The 16574-nt window shown below is 43.2% G+C and overlaps 1 protein-coding gene across 2 annotated transcripts in view; it reads left to right on the forward strand.

Moving 5' to 3' along the window:
• The window catches only part of ckn (CRK like proto-oncogene, adaptor protein), a 121106-nt gene that overhangs the window by 7677 nt on the left and 96855 nt on the right, over nucleotides 1-16574 (forward strand). Inside the window, exon 1 of one of the 2 annotated variants that reach the window (XM_065483552.1) lies at nucleotides 11085-11425. The exons of the other annotated variant lie outside the window; for it this stretch is intronic. Within the exon in view, the coding sequence (XP_065339624.1) occupies nucleotides 11266-11425 (160 nt within the window). The 5' untranslated portion in view covers nucleotides 11085-11265. Of the gene's footprint in view, nucleotides 1-11084; nucleotides 11426-16574 lie in introns of those variants that run through there. 2 annotated transcript variants of the gene reach the window in all.

Below are 16574 nucleotides of genomic sequence, written 5' to 3' on the forward strand. Positions count from 1 at the left end.
CGGAGAACGGGTCCCCTATTCGCGAACTGCACACATTCACGCAGAGATAACTGCTAATTAACGCATTCCTCTCGGGAGAGATCGATATAGGATAGAAACCATTGGAACGGCGCCGCCACACAGGTCACCTATATTATGTTAATCGATTTTTGCCCCGGCTGCGTTACGTAAGTTGCATAAAAATCTCGTAAATTTGGCGTCTCTCGGCTCTGTGTGACTGGAGGAGCAAGTTTATTCAAGATTTATGCTTTTTGCCACGCAAACGAGAACTTTTGTTTGGAAACTTTGCCTGTTTCTCGAAGGGGCATAAATTTGGATGACTTAACCGTATGACGGTCAACCTAGAGAAACTTTTTACTTTTGATGATCAAGCTCGACGAAATTAATTAGCAGGCCAAACAAAAAAGCCTCCTTTTTGCTTTTGGCCGCAGGCTGCACCGACAAACTGCCGACATTTTAATGTACATATACTTTTAAAAGTTTCGCCCTCGAGGGAGAAGGCATTGAATTTTGCATGAGCACACCCTTGTGCATTTTTTTCTGCGGCGCCCGAAAAACGAGGGAAAGATTTGTATCAGCGGCCCTTGTGGAAATTGCTAACAAGTGCGTATTCATTGAGGCAAAATCTCTGGGGAGCCGCCGTGGCCTTTGTGCCGGCGACGAGGTGCTGCGCCCTACGTGGTCGGCCGGCGAAGCACGTGGTACCGGCGCCTCCGACCAGAGGGCCTCCCATCTTACACGTGCAAAACTCTCCCCGTAGACAAGACGATAATGCATAAACGATCGTTTAATTAAAACGCAATCAGCCAGCAGCAGTCTGCGCGGCTATTGATTTGATTGCTCACTTCGATTGCAGCCATCAGCTCCCCTCGACTGTGATTTAAGCGAAGTCGCCGCCTGCGGGAAAATTATCATGTTGTTGTGTATATTGGAATATGTAGATTGGTGTGCAGTGTGCAAACTCTGTCTGCTCCGGCCGGTGTATCGAGTGCGCTGCAGTCACGTCGCCCCGGAGAACACATCATGGCATTTGCTTGATTGAGTTGAGCACTGGGAACACTTGGCTGATCACAGTATTAAAATTTCACGCTTTCGCCCGGTGTGCACCAAACTGTGCAATTGCACCATTCCTTTCAATTTCGTCGCCAATAACAGTTTAAACAACGATATAGATTGTGATTTATTTAGCACATCCCGTTGTGTTCATTGTGCATAGGTCTTTTTATAAGAATTAAAGACAAAATTAAGTTAACTGGCAAATATCATGATTGCCAAACGGTGCCTATTTAGACAGTCACAAAAAATTGGTATTTTTCAGAGTCATTTATGAGTTAATTTTTAATTATTGAATACCTTAAAAATTTTTATTTTTCGATATCAAAATTGTATGATTGGTTGATTTTTACCTTCCGAGCATGCCTGGTATCACCCCTAAGATCCGAAAAGACGATCAGAGGAGGTGAGAAATCGAACCCTGGACACATCGATTTTGATAAATTTGCATTTTTAATTATTATAACGACACCTGACGGGCTCTGTTTTGGTTCGATCTGCAAAATCTACACACACTTGGAACGGCCAGGTTGAGAGCTTGCAGAATATGTACACTTTTACCCTTTGGAAACCTTACAGGTGCTCAGGGACGAGATTATTTGTTCTCTTGCATCAAGGTAGGCTAGAAAATCCAACCGTCAAAACGTAAAATCCCATTAAAGAACTAGAATGAACAGCTTTTCCCTAAAAAAAGACGTTAAAATCCCCCCGCAATGGTAAACATCAAATTCTGTCTTTTTTACCGCACAAATGTAAACGGACAGCCAAAGTCTAATAAAAATCAGCACAAAAAGCGGAAACAATGAGGGCAGGTTTGTCTGCTGCTCGGTCGCAGTCATTGAAAGTGGCAGGCCGAATTCAAATAAATTTATCCACACGTCATAATCAATCAAGTTCAGTTAGAGCACTCTGGCAAACGCTGCTGCGACTGCAATAAAGAAAAGCGCTGGCGGCTGTTTCCCCGGAACAAAAAGCCGGCCGCGCGCGCTTTTACTTTCTACGCGGCCAAATTAGCAGAGTGACCGTAGTGAGTGCAGCGCAGCACAGCCTCTTTCACTCCGTGCGAGTTGCAAAGTTAGTCGGGGCTAAGCGGCCATCATTCTCGGCGCAAGTTCCACGTCACTGCCCTCGCCTCGGACGGTCACAGGTCATCTCTGGCGGGCGTGATAACCCTCTCTAATTGTAATTGCACGCTGGAGCTTATCAAACTGGAGATAGAGAAAGCTGCGTGCAAGAGACAAGAGAATAATCTAGAGCTCGGAGCTGCTGGCAAATAATGTATAGCAGCCGTGACGCGCATTTATATATTTCTGTGCTGTCACGTCTGAACTTGAAAGAAATTGAAAGAAGTTTAAATGAAATTCAAACTGATGTTACCACGAAATGTCACGGGGGTCAAAGGACAAATTTAGCATGAGGTCAAGCAAACTCAATGAAATTTACACCAGGATTCCGTCTTTACGAGAAGATTCTGTCATTTTTCGACAGAATATTATATTTTTATAGGTGAAATTTAAAAAATTAATGGGCTCTTTGGATTCCTCTCGCCGAGCCCGGTTGAACTGAAACCAAATTTGATGCCCTAGGTCAAGGTCAATATTTTGGAATTGTGGAAATGAGCTTAAAGGTGTCTCATAACATGTTGTATAAACTTATATTATCTTAAAATTTAAAAATATTGTTTGCTTAAATTTTCGATAAATTACTCTTCGAAGCAACGAATTTTTTTGTCTTGGAGTTTTGTTTGTCAGGGAGTTTTGTAAATATTTTTAACTCCAAATCTCGGGTTTAGATCAGAATGGCAAAAACTTCCCACCGTTAGACTCGTCTTGACCTGCCCTGACCAGCCGAAGGGTTTAAAGGTGCCTACACCCTTACAATAAATTATTTAAACCATTTTTTCCGTTGGTAAATTTTGGCCCACGAATTAAAGACTAAATAGAGATATAATTAAGTTGATTAGGACTTGGAGCAAAAGGCAACAACCTAAGACTAATTATTGAAACTTGACCTGCAGAGGGCAAGAGAACACGTCCGCGTAATATTTCATAGTCTGTTAGACAGCTGCGACGCGGATGGCGGATGTTTTGCATGCAGCAGCAAAAGGAGGAGGAAAGGAGTTGCCGACGAAACTGCTTTGCATAAATAAATATTTTCTCTGTGTTGTCAGATCACCGAGAAATCCAATACGTCGCGTGAGCACATCCAGATAGATAGAGTAGGTACGCGCGCAGCTTCTTAAGATGCAAATCTCGCGAGCGTCTCATGAAGCAGAAAAAAACGTCACTCACTCGTTTCCCTCTCGCGCCGCGCGTCTCGCGAAATCGCGCTGCGTTTTCAATCGGGCAAAAATGGGCTCTTTCTCACAATCAGGAGTCGGCCAGATGCTGACCCACGCGAGCGAGCGACCTCCTCTCCTCGCCGTGCACTCGCGAAATAATACACAATGGATGATAAAGTGTGCGCTCATAAAGATCGCACGCTGACTCGGCAAGAGAGAAACACGAACGCGGAACGCGGCGCGGACCCACTTTTCGGGGAACCTGAGACTGCACCGCGCGCGGCGCGTTATTAAATCCGATGATGCTGGCAGAAACGAAACGGGACGCAGTTAACACGCTGACCTCTCGAAGATTAAACTGGATTATTAACGCGCACAATCTACGCCGAGAAAGGGTTAACGCGCGCGGGTGTGATCATAATTTGTATTTAAAATGTGCATTGTGCTAACAGGATCTTCCCCAAGCATTTCTATGTGTGTTTCTCAGTGTCCGCCATGGGAAACCTTGTACGTTTTGACGTCATCCTATTGGATTAATCGTGTAGCCTGTAATTATAATCCCAGAAAATTATGATTTTTTTATATAAAATAATTAACGGGCTGATTTTCATGGCCCAATTATTAATTGTTTGCAGTTAGTAAAAATCGCAAATCATCAGGATTAAACGAAAAATTCGACTTTTATTCCCATGTTAAAAAGCTCATGAGGATTTTATTCATTTTAAGCTCAATTTACCTGTGGTTACATTGTTGAAAAATTCCTTTCTAAAACGTGTCAACCTTTTTTTAATCAAAGTCCCCTTTTCGATCTCAAACTTGGAAGGTCAATTTATGCTTGTGAAAATAATTTTCATGTCGAAGATCAAGCTGGCGAGTGAAAACATTCGGGTCAGACATAAACGCGACCGTGAAACACTTGGTGCAAAAAGTAATTATCTGCCATCTTTTGCTCTCTCGCGTCTCGTGCACACTGGATGTCGGTGCCAAAGTGCATTATTTTCTGCACACACGATGTATAATGATGCGGCAGATTGTCGAGCCGGAATTTCCTAAGATCGTGAATATTGATCGTGAGCAATAATCAGCGGAGGCATTGTGCGCGCAGCATAGTTACGAAGCGATTTTAAAAAAGAGGCACACCGCGCGAGCAGGTCCATATATTCCAATAATCTCTCATATGCGCGCTCTATGGGATTGTCTGTTCCGTTATTGATCGCGCGCGAGCCGTGAGAAAGCCAGAGACTATTTAGGAATAAATACACACGGCGGAGAAATCAAATCATGCGACCTTTGCCGCGCTCTTCATTCCCCGTGCTTCATGCACTCGCCCAACATACAGGCATATATATATATATATATATATATATATATATATATATAAATGCACTTCTGCTGATTCTTGTTAGCTGCCAGAGAAGTAGTGTTTGGGCTGGCTCTCTACTCTGCGCTGCCCTCTGGCCAATCATGACTCCAGACCGGCTCTTATTAAAGGCTAATACGCCGCTAATGATGCCCCGCGAACGTAAACACGGCTGTAATTAAAATTATTTTGCGCAACGAAATTTCTCCTTTTGGATTTACTGACATAATAAAATTCTTTTACTATATGTTCGTGTTCATGGAAAGAGTGATAGCGGAGTAAAAAGTCGCCGAACACCTTTTTCCACTCGTATTCTGCTAATACCAAGAGCGTCTACTCGCTGCTAAAGAGTTGGTACATTGATTTTTAATCGCAGAAATACATTTTCAAGGGCTCTCTAACCGAAAATCTTCGTTGCGTCAGCCAATCAGCGTTGAGGATTTTTCGAGCAGAGCCTTTGCTGTAGTTTCCTCGCAATTAAACAGGTGTAAATCAACTCAAAATTATGTAAATCGCTGGAACACCGCATAATTTACCAGATTTACACAGAGGGGTCACTAATGGAAAGTGTTCTAATTGATAAAAACAAATAATAATTATATCCGCGCTCCATCTGTTCCGTGTCGTTTTCAATAATCCTCAGAGGGCGGAGAACACACCAAGTACCACTTTTTGCGGATGCAAATTTATTTCCCTGCGGTCTCATTATGCCGCGTTTTACAACCCTAAAATGTGCATAAATTTGGTCAGAGAGACATTATTTTTCAGCTCTAGCCTAGTTCTCGAGCAGGCGTTTTTGCGTGGTGGCAAAAAAGGGTTGCATCCACGCATTTGCGAGGCTGGCTCAGCTCTGTCTGTGTGTGTGTTTATTTGTTTGCAGTTTTTTATGACACACTTGACTCTAGCTCCCTCGCCATAGGCCGGAGCGAAGAATAAAGCGCGCGTCTCATCTTTACGCTGATGGTTGTAAAAACAGAGCCGCCTACAAATCACGGCGTCGAACGCGTAAAAAATATGACAAGCGCTTTTTGCACAGACTGGAGCGGATGAAAAGCGGCCCTCTTTGCTTTTATGGCGGTGCTGGTGAACCCAATTAGCATTCGGAACTGCTCCCTGCTTGACAAAATTGAATTCGAGGTAATATCCAAATAAGTAAATGGGTCCTTGGATGCAGACCTTGGATTTCATTTTCAATTAAATTTACTTTTAAATCTCGTCCGACATGTGCAGTTTTATTCTGCTACCAGGAAAATAAATTTTTTGCTACGCAATGTGGCCTTTATAGTGCGTCTCAGGGGTTGTTTACGACCAAACGGAACAAAGGTCGCGCCGCAGCGTTTCTCACACATGCTGTAAAGCGAAATCGATGAAAAGTTTGGGTTCCATTGGCCCATTCTCCTACTTGTACACGCATAGAACACTCTAGCTTTTTTAATGCACAACAAGCTGCTGCTGGTGGTGGTGCTGGAGCCGACGACCTGTTCCTCCTCAATCTGCATGCGCGGATGCAGTCATACATACTAATTCGCCAGCCAGCAGCAGGAAAGGGTGTACTCGAGTGTGAGGGAGACCCGCCGTGTATCCGCCTCGAAAATAAAAAGGACCTTGAGAGCTGCTGCTGGTGCTGCGCGCTGTCAGTCCATTTTGGGACCAATCTCTCTCCCTTGTCTTGCGTTTTGTGCGTGGTCCGTTTGCGCTCACTCCTTCCTAACTTTCTATGCAAGCAATGAATTTAATTAAAAGATAAGTGGGAATGACTTTCAATGAGTAATCATGCTCCTGCCCACTAACCAAATTGTGAAAGCAGTTTGGCAATCTAGTTCGTATTGATTGATTAATTAAAGCAGATGTTTACGAAATTGGGTTAAATTTTGCAACAGGGTGGTATCCATCAAAATTCAACAAAGGGGTGATTTTAAATTTAAATATTGATGTTAGAGAGAAGGTCGTATTGAGGTCGTATTGATTGTTAGTAAATTACATTTTTTGACGGGCGTCAATCGATTCCTGAGGGTCAGCCGAATTTGGCATGGCGTAAAAACCGTTGCTTATGCGGTTTTTGGTCTAAATCCAGCAAATTGTCTATAGACTACTTCCGTTGGCTGTCACTGTGGCGCTGCTGTCTCGATCTTATGCCATTGCAATGTCCGATCAGACTATCGCTCTGGTTGCCGGCATTCTTGTGGTGCGTTTAGAAACGGTCAAAGTAGCGTTTCAACCCAAATAGGCCCACTGTAATTTTTGGAATTTTTAATGAAAAGAATCAATCTGATGCGAGTTATTTTTATTTTTTGCATCCAAGGATTAAACACACTCCACCACAAACTACACAAATAATTTTGTGTGTGTTCAGGAGTCTTTTAAGGGTAATTGTCAATTTTACCGACTTTATTTCTCCATCCTGAATTTTACATATGTTGTTAGGGGTGTTTCATAGTGTGTAACCTGAAATTTTGAGCAAAAAATTCGGGGGCTTTTTTTGGGAAATCACGATTTTCGAAAACAGAAAATTTCAGATAGTATATCCGAAATGCAAGGTATCTTCGGTCCAGATTGGAATTTCGATGTGGTTTTTTCACCTTCACACGTAACTTTTTGAGTAGAACAAATTTTCCATTGGTCAAAAATTTGTAGTTCAAAGGTCAAGGTCACAAATTCGCGTGCAAAATGTTCAATTAAAAATATCGCAAAATACGCCCCCTCGGATTTTTTTCATGAAAACGTAAAAAATGTAGCCCTGAATTTGTAAAATCGAATGGTGAAGAGAAATCGATGGAGACTCTGATAGATCGCGAGATATTTTGAATTTAAGGATTCGTGTCGCGCGTCCGGCACGACGACAATATCATCCGGCGATTTTACTTTCGTAATTTACGTCGGAATTTGATATGTAACCCACATGTTATGCATATGATTACCTAGAAAAATAAACGAGCTTTCCAGTGGTGTGCTTACATTTTGTATTGGTTTCAAACTTCTCAAGAAATAGCGGCGCGCGAAAAGAAAATATAAATTTTACAAATATTGACATTTTTACAAGTCCCAAATCTCGGGTTCTAACCATCAGAATTGCAAAAACTACCCACCGTTGGACTCGTCTCGACCTTCCCTGACCAGCTAAAAGGTTTAGGGGTGTTTACCCTCCATCCCTAACTGAGGGATGCTACATTTTTTGTTTTTTTTCTTGGGGGTTGAAGTTCAGCAACTTAGGGGTGGAGGGTAAACACCCCTAAACCTTTTAGCTGGTCAGGGAAGGTCGAGACGAGTCCAACGGTGGGTAGTTTTTGCAATTCTGATGGTTAGAACCCGAGATTTGGGATTTGTAAAAATGTCAATATTTGTAAAATTTATATTTTCTTTTCGCGCGCCGCTATTTCTTGAGAAGTTTGAAACCAATACAAAATGTAAGCACACCACTGGAAAGCTCGTTTATTTTTCTAGGTAATCATATGCATAACATGTGGGTTACATATCAAATTCCGACGTAAATTACGAAAGTAAAATCGCCGGATGATATTGTCGTCGTGCCGGACGCGCGACACGAATCCTTAAATTCAAAATATCTCGCGATCTATCAGAGTCTCCATCGATTTCTCTTCACCATTCGATTTTACAAATTCAGGGCTACATTTTTTACGTTTTCATGAAAAAAATCCGAGGGGGCGTATTTTGCGATATTTTTAATTGAACATTTTGCACGCGAATTTGTGACCTTGACCTTTGAACTACAAATTTTTGACCAATGGAAAATTTGTTCTACTCAAAAAGTTACGTGTGAAGGTGAAAAAACCACATCGAAATTCCAATCTGGACCGAAGATACCTTGATATTTCGGATATACTATCTTAAATTTTCTGTTTTCGAAAATCGTGATTTCCCAAAAAAAAGCCCCCGAATTTTTTGCTCAAAATTTCAGGTTACACACTATGAAACACCCCTAACAACATATGTAAAATTCAGGATGGAGAAATAAAGTCGGTAAAATTGACAATTACCCTTAAAAGACTCCTGAACACACACTTTTTCAAATACAAAAGCTGTCAGATATAAATATTGGCTCTATAAGAAAATAAAAGTGATAACAACTAAAGCCAAACTAAACTAAGGAAAATAATTTGTGTGGATCACATTTCTTGCATTCGTTGACCAAGAACCAAGACATGCCAAAACGGAACTCCATTACACTATTATCTAATTGTCAACCTGGTCTAATAGAGGAATAGGTAAAGCTGACAGTGGAAATTAAAAAAAACTGGAGAGAAAACAAGAATAATTCCTTTCGAAATAAATTTGAAATCTAATTAGCTAGCCACATTTGGGTATATGTTTATTACGCTTTGCGTGTCTGACCTTTCAGTGTGCTTGACGTGATATATAGACATCAGCAATAAATCACAGCAAACAATAAATTCGTAATGAAAATCAGGCGTGAAATATTACCCGGCGATGCATTGTCGGGGGATGAAGCCGGTCATTTTAGCACCACACCAAAGCACTCCAACTCTTTCTTCCCCCAGAGCGCATATGGCGCGGGGTGAATTACGGAGTTTGAATGTTTAGATAACCCAATTCGAATCAAAGGCTGGCTGATTTATTGCTCAAGTGCCTGCCCGCGCCGCCGCCGCAGTACGCACTTTTGCATTACCCAACTGCCTTTACTCGGCGCTCGTTTTAATCTCACATCAAACCTGTGTGTGTGTAATGTATGCAAGCGCTCGAGCCGAATGTTTAATTTGATAATTTATATCTGCGCCAGCGAGCGAGCGAGCGCCCGCCCGCCATTCGCAGCAGGGCAAACATACATTAAACGCGCGCTCCAGCCAGAGTTTTATCAAAATGCACACGTTCGCGCAAATGAGTAATAGCGGCAGCCGTGAGAGTGAGAGAGTGTGTGTGTGTGTGTGTGTGTGTGTGAGAGAGAGAGAGAGAGAGAGAGAGAGAGAGAGAGAGAGAGAGAGAGAGAGAGAGCGGCGTGATCAGTGCACACGCCAGAGCAAACACGCGGAAATTTGTGTGCAGCTGCACCCTCAATTAAATTTTCTAGTGTAAACGCTGGGCTCTTTCAATCTCTGAAACTCTCTTGCGGCTAATTGCGCATAATTTCGCCATTAAGTGCTCCCACCCGCTGCATTGGCAACCCCTTCTTTTGTCTCGGTTGAACAAAGCGTTGGGGTAGGCTCTCGCGGGTGGGTGCATTGCCAGCTAATCTCAGTCGCCGGCAGCTGCAAAAGTGCACTAAATGGACTTAATATGAAATGAATTTTGCTGTTTAAAGCGGTTTTCTACTTGAGCTGCAGAGGGGCTGTACACATTTACACTTGAAACAGAAAGCTTTTCTTGAATCTCTCAATTATTTTGCCAAATATAAGCCCTGATATTAAGCTCAACCTCGATTTTTTAAACTGTACTGAGCATTTCTCAGATAAATACTATTCCACACAGTCGTTTGAGCAGTTTTGAATTTGCAAGATGACCCTTTGAGAGCCATCAGTACGTCCTGATGTGCCCTGACGACATCCAAAGGGTTAAAATGCTCACAATTGGAACCAATGCAGAGCTCGTCAGGCGTCGGTAAAGTGAATTTAATTAAATCGATCGTTGGAGGGCTACCCTGCCTCCAGGGTTCGATTTATTACCTGTAATGATGGTTTTACTGACCTCAGGGTTGAACCAAAGATTGTCCCGGGGGTGAAACTGCTATTTTGATTTTTACACTATTCCCAGAAACTAAAAAATACCCTTTCTTCGACCATTTTGATCCTGTGTACCTCAAAAACCAAGTTCCTTTACGTGCTACACTTATTCAGGGCAACACTCCATCCCATACGAAGGTAAAAAATATATAACTGAGCAATAAATTAAATATAACTCAAATTTAAAAGTTGTAGGCTGTCTAAATGGGCATATTGGCACATCAATCAGAATTCGAGATATTCGTCAATTTCTCTAGATTTTGCAGAAAAACCACATTTTAATTATCTGACAAGTTGCAAAAACAAGGAACAATGTTGTAATTTTTTGCCAGACGCAGCTGCAAATAAAATAAAATGCAATTATTGGTGCGTGCCGTCGCTTCGAAGCGCAACCATCGGAGCACGGCAGCAGCTATAATATTTATGCCTGCGCTTTTGTGTTTTTCGAGCGGCCCGCAGGAAAACACGGCCACCAAAAAATGATACGGCAGACGGACCGACGCTCCGTGAACCCGGTGAAACTGAATAATACAAAAAAGCTGGGCAGCCGCGGCTGCTTGCTTTTTTAATGTAACAAAAATTTGTTCCCCTCACCTGCCGAGCGCACTCTGTTCTGTGAGCGCGATAAGCGAAAGGGAGAGGGCGATGGAGGGGGAGCAGCACGGCGGATGGCTGGCTCGAACTGGCGTTATTCTCAGAGTGTGCAAGTCGCTCGGCGAGTCCGGGTGTACGTTAGGTGGTTGCAGACATCTCCTGTCAGCCAGCAGCCCGTTTTCCGAGCGGAAAAGCGGCCCGAGGATTACCTTGGCTTTTCCGCGGCCCGCCGTGTGCTGTTGCAGTTTGCTTGTGACCCTCGGATAGTTGTTGTGCCCGCGTTCATGAGGTACAGTGGTCAGGTTGTGGTTTGTAAGTGCGAGCAGAGCAGAGAGTGCGAGCACTGCTCCATCACCGCGTCGCCCTCCAGAGGTGGCAACACCTCCGGCACCTCCAGGAAGATCGGTGGATTCCTCAAGTTCGCCAGCATGCGCCGAATAAGTGGTGAGTCTCCCTCCGACGCCAAATTGACAGAAAAATGTTGAAATAAATCGCTAAAATTTTAAAAATTTGAGAAGTAAATTTATTGAATTTTCCGAATTTTCCATCAAATTTGCTCACCGAGAGGAATCAAGCGAAAAAATTGATAAATTTGGCCATTTTTTTTAGAGATGCACTGTTGCTAAATTTCACAATCGAACAATGAAAAACGATCTCAATTGTTGTCCTGTAAAAAGCTTGAAACCTGGCGGCAATAGTGTTTATTCACCTGTTTGCGGTAGGTTTTTGGGGGTGGAAAAAGCGCAGACCAGTGGTATGGCGAAGAATTGAACGAATGAGTTCCTTCCATAAACAGCGCTGCTCTTCACTATTAATGTTTCGTGGCGAATCGTGGCAATCCTGGAAATTCGTCGCTTTATTGTGTTTTGTCAGAGTTTTATGAGCGAGCGGGCGAGCGAGCGACTCGTAAGGCTATCGAACCATTGTCCCTGAAAAATACAAACCTTTCGTTGATACGGAATTCTCGGAAACCCAGCCGCGAAAAGCTAAAAAATTTGCACTTTATGATTGCTTTTTAATTATGATGGGAAAAGAGACGCGAATTCCTTCAAAAGGCACAAGTATCTAATGAAACTATTTGATGTTATTACTGTTTGCCGTGCAGTAAAGTAATTCAGGTTGTCCGGCCGTTTGCACAAAATATTATCAAACAAAACACACCCTGCCGTGCACGTCAGCTCCTTTTAATTACCCGCGCCAGCACGTTTGTTGCCTTGGTCAGTAATTAAATTTCGCGCGAGACACACCCTTAATGTGCTTAATCGTGCAAACAAGGCCGGCTGGCTGGCGGGGAAAAAAGAGCAGCCTATCTAGCCAGATGATAGTGCGCGGCTATTAGGGGAAACGCTCTGAAATATTGATGAGGCACCCGCGCGCGCCGGCCAACAAACAATTATTCGGCGAGCAGCTGAAAGGTGGTGCCGACGCAAGAAACACCTGTGATTTATTCCAACTTCCTTTATGGCTTCCTGCCCCCTTTTCGTAATTATTCTGAATAGGAAATTCGATGGCTTCTCAATAATAGACCATCAAAAGAGACTCCCTTTTCACTTTTCGCACCCTATACCCCAGATTTCTCTCTCGCTTGCTGTTTTTTCTTTGTTGAAAATATGAACTATACCTATTTCTAACAATGGATCTCCTGAGGTGACTGTTTACCTGTGTTCAGGACATTGCATTGTGAAGGGATTGAAAGAGACAAAATATTATATATACCTGCCACCAAGCAGGGTTTTAAAACCGCTTGTCGATACAAATAAGAATGTTGGAGGATCGAGAAATGATTCTGTGACGAGCTCATTAGCATCTCAGGTAGCACGCCAAGGGACGCGAGCGCGCGGTTTTGTTGACTCGAGTAATTTCCAAGTCGGACTAGTCCGATTTTATCACGTAAATGCAACAGAGTTTATTTGGGAGGAGAGAGAGTGAGTGAGAGGATGTTTCTCGTCTGTTGACGAAAGGGAAGGGCGTCTTAGATGCGGGTTGGTGGAGGGCTGCGCTGCTGCTGCTGTTGTTGTTGGCATTGAGGGCGGCAGCACACCTGGATTAACAATGGGCCGCGTAAGAACCCCAGAGAGCACTCTGCACTCGACCCACCGCCAACTAGAACAAATTTTATGCTGTTCAAATGAAGTGGCAACACCGACTCGAGAGAAGCATTTTGAATAAATTACGCAAAATAATTCGGACAAACCTGTTTATATGAATAAGTTGCGTGGAAGTCAAATTTCGGGATGTCTCCAATTAAAATGAGAGCGATACCGATCTAACTTAAAATTAATGTTCGCGCCGAGCTGAATATAAATTTCTCTCATTCCAACAGAGAATTGATTGCTCTTTCACGATATGTGGTGCGGACAGAAATTGTATTCATTCCAACTAACAAGAGGCTTCTATATATGCAACATTGTCCCGAGCAGATGGCGAATTCCGCCGACGAAACAATCATCTCGCTGGCGAATCAATGTGGAATTCTGCCGTCCGCTGCGCGAAAGTCCATTAGTCATTTCGGCAAGGTCGCGCTATTTGTCGATGAAAAAGCGCTGGAGCAAAAGTTGCTGCTCATCTTCACACACGGAAAGTCGTCGAGCGCGATGCATGAGCAAACACGCGAGTTTCTGCAGCCTTTTGTTGCCAATCCTGCGCTGCCGGGAAATTTTAAAGTTTCATAGTTTTGAATCGTCGGAGCGCAAGAAAGGGGAGAGGAAAACCAGCTGAGCGAGATGTTTTTCTCTGCGTGTTAATGTCGGATAAGGAAATTAGTTATGCATCGGCTGATCTCAATATTTGAGACAGAACCCGTTTAGAGTCTTTGAAACTACTTATTTTCTGATAAACCACCTTGTAATTGATGTTTATTAAGCGATTCGAGTCGTTTATTTGACTTGCAATCTTCCCAGCTGAGCACACAAGCTTAATTAACCAAAAGTACAAAGCGGCAGATAATTAAAAGCACATATACGCATATCGATCGATCTGGTGGGCAAAGGCAAATAGTATCGATTGCGCGCAGGGGCACTGCTCTTGTATAATTAATTACAAAACGCCCCCGGGTCGAGTCGTGGTCAGAAGCCCGGGGAGAAGTTTCGTAATTGCTTTCTTCTCGGCGTGCTGCTTGTATCATCCCCGATATTTCTATTTGGCCGCCTCTCGCGAGACTCATTTGCGGGGGCGGCGGCGGCGGAACGCTGGCGTGCGAAAATTGCGCCGCTCCGGCTAGGGGACCTTGCCTCGAAACAAGCACACGCCATACATTTTATTCAAATGCGCGGCTCATTACCTTTAGATCGCATGTACAAAGTGAGAATATGACAGGAAATACGGTACATTAATCTATATCAGTCGAGCGAGTCGTCGCCTCGCCGCGGTGTAAGTGAAGGCGATTCGTTTTCTAAACGCGCACGCATTTAAACAATTTATCAATCGTTTGTGCCCCTCGTGTGCTTTTATCTCCACTCCACGGCTAACTTTGTAGAAACGTCCAAGGCAAGGAGTGTAATGAGCACTCGTACGTACTCTTGAAAGGTTGCAGCCACTTTGACAAATTGCTTTCTTTAAAATCAGTTTAATTCTAATTTCTCAGCACTCACAGAGATTAAATCTACCTTTCGAAATTCAAATATTTAATCCACCCCCGTGCACGAAAGACGGTGTCAAACAATGAGATTGAGATTCGATGAAATTAAGTCTAGAATTGACTTGTCGTTGTGAAAAACATAGGAAACGACTCCAAGAATGTTCATTTCTGACCAAGTTATTTAAAAAATTTCGTCTCCCAGGGACTGGTCTTACCCCCTACCACGAGCTTGAAAAGGATAAAATATTTGTTTTAAATAAAATCCGCTCCAAATCAGCACAAAATTCGACCTATTGAACAAAAATAGCAATATTCAGGGTGCGCAATTTTTACTTTGATGATTTTTTCTAAAAAGAGAAAAATATTGCAATAATTTTTTATTGAATTGTTTCTTCGTGTATGAGCCACATTTTGGCTATTTAGGATTTTGTACCGATATTTTTTTAAAACTTCGATCTGATTTTCGTGGCCTTGACCTTTGGCCTAAAAACAGCAAACTTTGAGCCACTGTAAAATTAGCAATTCTTGTAGTTTTAAAAAAGTTATTTTTTTCAAAACCATTTTTCATTTGCAAAAAAATTTAAAAAAAGTTAGAAATTGGCACAAATAAACACATTGAAACCTTGTACCATCATGTAATAACAAATTGTGCAAATTGTAATAATTTTGAGCGTGCGTATATCCCGATACGAGTGAATTAACTGAGCGCTTAGTGCTTATTGCGCTCATGTTTATATCTGTATCGTTAAAGCTGGTGATAAGGATCTAAATAACAACCACACAGCCTGTCGGCTTTGCTTTTGATTTTTCGCTTGCTTCAACTCACTTTGGAGATAATTATAATTTGGTACACTTCTCGAGCGTCTAAAAGGTAATCCCTGTATAATGACAAAGCGAGATGCCGTGCCGCGCGGGTGATAAATTATATCTCGCACGAGGTCCGACAGCCAGGCTGTCTCGAGTGTTTTGTTTTTCTTTCATATCTGGCCAATTGGTTGCTGCGAGCAGAAATTTCGCCGCGCTTAAGCCCCTTTGTTGATACTGTGCCGGTGGAGCTAGAGAAGGATCTGCGGCCTGTCGACCTTCGTTCACTGCGCACCAAATAATATATCGCCAGTTTGTTCTGTCTTCGTCGGTTTGCGGAAAACGAAATCGAGTTTGCCGGCGAAATCGAGTATGTGAGGGAAATTGAGTTTGGACTGCAACACGCATGTTAAACTTTGAACGAGCGAGCGCGTTCTTTTCCGAGCCCAGACAGTTTTAAAGCTTTAAAGGCGAAAGGGCATTTAAAAGAGTGCTGTTCGACATGGGAAGCAATTTATGCAATTTACATGAGGGTCACACACACACAACACACATTCGTGGGAAGAGGTGGCGAACGCAATAATTGCGCCGCAGCACCCGCTGCCGCTGGCGAATTGCATTGAGTTTGTGCAGCGCGCGGTGTCTAATTAACGGGGACCGTGCGCGCCTTCCTGCCGAGCCGAGAGCGGCTTTCGGCGTCGGCGTCGCCACCGCCATGTTGGAGAGCAAGAAAAGTCAAAAGTCTGCAAGCACAATGAATGCATTCATTGAGTCGCGGCAGAGAGCAGGCTCAAGTGGCACTACTTCATTTGTTCAGCCTGCAGAATCCAGCCAGCTCGTGTGCTGCTCTTATTACAATAAAAAGGAATAAATTATCATTGTTCGCCGCGGCTACAGGACAGGGGTACAGGCACTGGCAAAAATGCTTTGTCTCTCACTCCACCGTGCAATGAGCCGGGCCGGGCCGGGCCGAGCAGCGCGTCTCCACCCAATCTGCGAAAAGAAAAACACAAACGAAATTGTAATAACGCTGCGCTGACGTTGACTGACGCCTCAAATGAATTCGTTACCTAGTCGCACTCGAGTTGCCCACTTGTGACAACTGGGATTGCTGCTGCTGAATGCTACACTACTGCATATGTCTTCTGAAAGGAGAATTTTAAATTGCAACAATAAAGATATAGAAATTTTCAATACATGGTGTACAGTCAT

The sequence above is a fragment of the Cloeon dipterum genome, chromosome 3, assembly GCF_949628265.1.
Source record: "Cloeon dipterum chromosome 3, ieCloDipt1.1, whole genome shotgun sequence".
Classification (NCBI taxonomy): domain Eukaryota; kingdom Metazoa; phylum Arthropoda; class Insecta; order Ephemeroptera; family Baetidae; genus Cloeon; species Cloeon dipterum.